General features: G+C 40.6%; 1 protein-coding gene and 1 long non-coding RNA gene across 5 annotated transcripts in view; one reads left to right on the top strand and one right to left on the bottom strand.

The window, feature by feature from the left end:
* On the bottom strand, window positions 1-4,030 carry LOC147015808 (uncharacterized). Its single transcript, XR_015049863.1, has 3 exons — window positions 3,643-4,030; window positions 1,271-1,401; window positions 1-283 (listed from the first exon to the last, which is right to left on the bottom strand). It is a non-coding gene; the product is annotated as an uncharacterized LOC147015808 (long non-coding RNA).
* A 697-nt stretch (window positions 4,031-4,727) lies between these two features.
* The window catches only part of INPP5F (inositol polyphosphate-5-phosphatase F), an 84,639-nt gene continuing 83,366 nt past the window's right edge, over window positions 4,728-6,000 (top strand). For 2 of the 4 annotated variants that reach the window (XM_085848333.1, XM_085848331.1), the window contains exon 1: window positions 4,730-5,063. In XM_085848333.1, coding sequence (XP_085704459.1) covers window positions 4,967-5,063 — 97 coding nt within the window. In that variant the 5' untranslated portion in view covers window positions 4,730-4,966. Of the gene's footprint in view, window positions 5,064-6,000 lie in introns of all 4 variants that reach the window. The other 2 variants (XM_085848332.1, XM_085848334.1) reach the window with 2 other exon arrangements.

Raw genomic sequence — 6,000 nt, 5'->3', positions numbered from 1 at the left:
TTTTAATGCGGTTCCTTCGTCCGAGTGAGGAAACAGGCATCCTCCGAAAAGGACAATCCAAATTTTCAGCTCCTCTCCAAGTTATGGAGCAAAGAGGATCTCACACGTACAAACTGTCCGATGGACGGATCTGGAATGCTTCTCATTTAGCATCTGCCTGTCAAAGGAATGCAAGAGATGATGCCGAGCGACCACTCCTTCCTGACATCACCGCACCACCAGCGTAAAACACATCAGAACATGTGCCGGTCGGCCGGGATGCCTGAATTCGCAGACCTCCAATCTGGAATCAAGATTAGGTGATGAAGTCATGTAAAGTCTTTTGAGAAGAAGAAAAGGAAGGTAATTTAAACAGTTGCCATGTTTATTATTACTTGTTTTATTGTTAATCCAAGCTGTGGCAATTACTACATTTCAACTTCTAGTTAATTGATATTATTATCTTGCCAAAACGAAGTTTTTGCAAGATATGTTCGTCAGCTTGTATGTTTTTTTTTTTTGTCTGTAATCACGTATAAAAATTCTGCAGAGCACAGTTATCATTGGAAATTTTTGTAACTTCGCAAATCGGAGGCCTGTAGAGGTCCCTTTCAGCACATAAAATTTTGAAGGTCAAGGTCAAAGGTCAAGGTTACTTTGTCGCAAATCAGGAGTCGACGAAACCCTTATTTTTTGAGTAATTTTGATCGGATCGTCTTCAAACTTCATGGGAATATAGTTCATGGTCTGGCGCTCAGCTGATTAATTTTTGGTGGCGATTGGCCTTGACCTTCATGGTTAGCGCCTCAGGTCAAATATATTTGACCCCAAGGTCAAATTTTCAAGTTTTAGGAACCATATCGTGTAGTACCTCAAATTGAACACCTCGATGAGTGCTTTCTAGATATGTCAAGCTTGAGACATTGTGACGTCATTTGGTGACGTTATGAGGCAAATGCATATTTTTCATGGTTACTCTGTAGAACGATTCTCATCGGAATCTCTCGTAGGCAGATATTCCTCAAGGAGTCACTCCTGGTGGATAGCAGCTCTGTTCGCCTCAGTGTGACCTTAAAGAAGTCACACGTGGTCACCTTTTGGTAAGATACGGGTCATTGTTGTTGTCCACTGAGATACGGTATACACGTGATTAAAGGAAGGGGGGACATGTGGTGTTCTGCATCGACTGGACGCTCAAGGGTACGATGAGGAAGAAGAAGGAGTTCGGGGTGAGAGGTCACGAGGTGTGTAGTGCTAAGCAAAGATCGTAAAGCGGAGCAAGATAACTCACTCGTCTGAAACAGTGAAGTATCCAACGGACGCCCTCGGCGGCCATTTTAGCAGGCAGGCAGAGCGAGCTTGCGCTCGTCAACAACCCCAACAGACTCCGGTCTGTTCACAACACTGGTAAAATCGGCAACTCTAAAATGAAAGACAATTATTGTGTCTGTTAAGAAGTCTCCAGGTGTCAATATTCTCTTATCTTGAAGCAAATATCCCATCATAATTTATGTTTTCAACTTCACCTGACAAGAAATTATTACCACCAGAATGGCTTGTGAACACGAGTAATAATAATTTTTATTTTGTTTCTGGTGTTCTTAATTTCTTGCCTGGGGGCAGGGTACATTAAGATGCATTCTAATGAATTTGCACTTTTTTAAAGTCAAAGCTTACTGCATATTTCAGTTATGACCATCATCATTTTGTATAGTAGAGCCCATAAATCCATAAACATGGATTTCACTCTACCAGAATCCCTTTAACCCCTTTGAGCTTCATATACATGTCCTAATATATCTCGTGTAAATGCTTGGAAGGAGTGATTCATGTCTCATAATGCTTGCTTGGACAAGTTCTTTCATACTCTGTGATCTGCATGATTTGAACTACAGCCTACATTTATCTATATTTGATCTCCATGCAAATGTATGGGTACTACAGTTCTTGTTTAATTAAGATCATTAATCTGATTTAATAATGGTTCCATGATATTTGCATGTAATAACATATATTGCAGACCTTTATATAATCTAATGTTCATTCAAGCACATGGCTCTGTTGCAAAACGAAGGAAAACAAACAGATCATTCATTTCTGCTGTCATGATGCATTACATACAAGTATGTACATTGTTGGGGTAGGATTTAGAATTGTACAAGACATTGAAATGTATATGAACACTGGAATGTTTAAATACATGGACACCTGTGCATCTAATACCGACTTAATGTAGTGCAAATAATTGAAAATAATTTATCTTTTCATTAATTGTCAGGAGATGATGCATTGTTCAGGATGGGTACTGTAAGTTTCATTTCCACCTGTAAAATGTGTGAAAAATCATTGCAGGCAAACGTTTAAAAGTACATTTGCCAATTACACATAACTTTTCTTTTTTTTCTAGTGAAGTAATTCCATATGCATGAATGAAGACACTGGAAAATGCAGACTTGTAAAGGAAAAGAAAGAAATACTGTACTTGGAATACAAGGGCATTTGTAAATATATTGTAAAGTTATGAAGTTTAAATAGAAATTCTTCCATATTTACGTGTAAAGCAATCATTTTGATATTGTAACAGGTTATTGCATATTGAATGTTTGCTGTTTGCATTGTGTGTGCGTGTAATGGTGTATGGCACTGGGTCTGCTGAAAAGGTCAAACTTTGAAGCAAAGTAGAACAAAACTATTGTTCAATTTGCTAGTCAATGGCAGAAAGCTATTACCCAGTTTCCACCTCAGTTGACTGCCAGGTGAAAAACTCTTACACCATTATATTTATGTTCATAAATTTGACATACCGTACATGTAAATGTACCATTTAAAACTACAAATAACACTTAAATTACATCTGAATAGCACTTAGAATCAGGCGCTTTACAATAAATAATACATATACATTTAACCATTTTTGCCACGGCTGAAAGCATTGGCGTAAATCGCATAAAAAGGAGGCATAAAGATGTGTAAGCAAAAAAAAAAAAAAAAATAGATGAGGGGGGGGCACTCGAAGGTGAGAAGCAAAAAAAAGGTCTTCACCAACCATTGATGGGACATTTGGGAGAACATTCAACACCCATTAAAATGTGTGTGTGTGTGTGTGTGTGTGTGTGTGTGTGTGTGTGTGTGTGTGTGTGTGTGTGTGTGTGTGTGTGTGTGTGTGTGTGTGTGTGTGTGTGTATGTGTATGTGTATGTGTATGTGGGGGGGGGGGGTGGTGGTGACCCTTGCCTCCCTCCACGGAATTCTCCCTATGCCTAAATAGTTACTTCGAAGAATACTTTCTTGGAAGGTGATATTTATCATACAGATTATGTTGCATGACTTCTTTTGTTGATTATATATATATATATATATATATATATATATATATATATATATATATATATATATATATATATATATATATATATATATATATATATGTCTCCAGATAAGAATAATATACTTTCTGCATGTGTCTGGGCTTTGATTTTTATCCTTTCCTCTCTCAATTTGCCTTTTCTTTTTTTTATCTGTTGGCTTCTCTTCTTCTCTATTTCTCCGTCCTAATGTCTTTCTTTCTCTCCCTTTCTTCTATCTCATCTCCTCTTATTTTGTGTAATTTCACTTGTGATAAAAAGAAACCGTCTTGTACATGGCTAATGTATCATCGCCTTACTCTCTTTCCCGCCCCTCTCCTGCCTCCGACTCCGCGATCGATGCAGCGATCGAACTACAACTAAGAAAGCAGTTTGCTTGCTGAAATGGCCGCCGTACTGCTCCGTTGCGAACTTCACCGAATCGAACGCGGTTGCGCATGAGTGGGCCATCTTGCTCCGCTTTACGATCTTTGGTGCTAAGCTCGTCACGTTCCCATGTTCGGTTGGTTAAAACCGTTGGAGAATATTGAATTCCTCATTCTTGGAATATTTTACGACACAACAGTTCCCTCATTTGATTATATTTGACTTCACACGAAGAAAATGTAAAAATTACACCATTACCACACAATGATTATCCAAACTACTACATACAATTATACAAATGCCTATTATTCGTTAAAAAGTCAGAAAGTACACGTTGTAAATATATCTGTGGACGACGATGCTCTTTAATATTTTTTTCAAGAGTGTTTAACTGCCGAAGAAGCTCCGCAATTGGGTGGTTGATGACGACCTTTCCGTGATCCACCCTGCTATTAACTAATGTCATCATCATCTCAACTAATTAGTCCCACAATAATAATAATGATTGATTGTTGCCCGTGTAATATGGTTATCACTGGCGAGACCTGCACGGAATCTTCCCAACTACAAGCAGTTGTTTTGTTTTTGTTGAGATCGATGAATAATAACAATGGCATGACGACATGTCTGCCACTTACGATACCGCCGTGGCCACCATTCTCTGTACAATTGTAGATAGGCAATGAAAGAGCCTTATCCTTCATAAATATCCGCAAGATGTCCATAAACCACAAAAAAAAACGATAATTTTTGCGATTCCGAAGTAAAATCCGAAGTTGGCTAAATGTTGTACGACTAACACTTGTTATTTATGAAATAAAAAGTCCGGCAAAGAGTGCGTCATCATTTATATAAACAATTTTCCCAATTAAATTTGTTTAATGATCTATATTTCAAAAAAAAAGGAATGTTGTTTACAGAACTAAGATATTTGAAAAGTCTGTGAGGCTCCCGAAAGAAGAAGAAGACTAAGAAGAGGAAGAAGAAGAAGAAGAGGAAGAAGAAGAGGAGGAGGAAGTAAAGAAGGAACTGTTGCAACGCCTTCACTGCTAAGTGACGTCAGTGGAGTGTGTGGAGCACTGGGATCGGGAGGAAACGATTGTGATGTGAACGATCCTCCCTCCCCGATCCTCCCTCCCCGATCCTCCCTCCCCGATCCTCCCTCCCCGATGCCACCTTTTCGCTCTCGTCCCTCCTGCTCATAATTCTCTCACAGGTTTTTGAATCCCGTCCCGTAACACATCCACCATCGCCGGTATGGAGCTCTTCCAGGCCCAGGAACACTTTATCGTGCAGCATGGCGAAAAGGCGCTGTGGTGCAGTCGTAAGGACGGCAGCCTCCAGGCGCGCTCAGGTAACCATTGTGGAACACCTGCACGCAGAGTCACAGGTACTCCTGACGTTTCGGTGGAACCCCGCGATTTAAAGGGACGGGTAAACGGTACCGACACCGTGAACCCCCGTCATGGCTCCGTTACCCCGGTTACCGTTACCGGTGCTTGCCCTCACTACACGATGTTTCGGTGCCTTGACCGTCACAGTGCGTTTGTTGCATCGTTTTCTCAGCTGACGTCGCACGTCGTGCCATCACCTTGAGCTGTGACGTCGTGTCGGCTTTGATCATTAATCGGTAGTTTATGAACCACGTGACGTGAACAGGTGTTGAGTACCTGTGTTTTGAGAATCCGCTGTGGCGGTGATGAACCCCTGATGATAAAGTGTTCAGTTGTCCAGTTACTGTGGCCATTCCACATATAATATCACACATGGTGAAGTTTCACCGAGGTTAACAATTCCCTTCACATGTTAACAACATAGTGTAACCCTCTACCTGAGTGGCACCTGGTTATTGAACCTCCTCGCCTCTGAAGGCTTATCTGGACGTGATAACCAAACTCCTGTCTTGGTCCATTCTCTCCAATGAGGCGCAGTTTCCAGAAAACGATTACTATTACTATTGTAGTACAATGTTGTTGTTTAGTATGCAGCCTGTGGCTGCTGGTTGCCTCATTTCTAGGAGTGTGGCTGTGCTGCTGATTCCAGTAAGCTGGTGCTCATTTTGCTGACCTCAGATGGATGACGGGCTGAGTCAACCCACCTGATGTTATTTAAATGGAGGACGTGGGCTCAAACTCAAAACCCTAAGATTTCAAGCCGGCCACCTTAACCGTAAAGCCAACACCAGGCTGGATTGGAATAAAATTCATTGAATGCACTTGGTACTGAACAATTCCCGTCGTTGGAGCATAAAATGGTTCCTTTTGACTTTCATGATTATGACTTTGGACAGA

This window comes from Eptatretus burgeri, chromosome 12 (genome assembly GCF_056783735.1).
Source record: "Eptatretus burgeri isolate ZD-2024b chromosome 12, Ebu_testis_v1, whole genome shotgun sequence".
Taxonomy (NCBI): domain Eukaryota; kingdom Metazoa; phylum Chordata; class Myxini; order Myxiniformes; family Myxinidae; genus Eptatretus; species Eptatretus burgeri.
The sequence above is the reverse complement of the archived record's forward strand: the minus strand, read 5'-3'. Positions and strand labels throughout refer to the sequence as shown.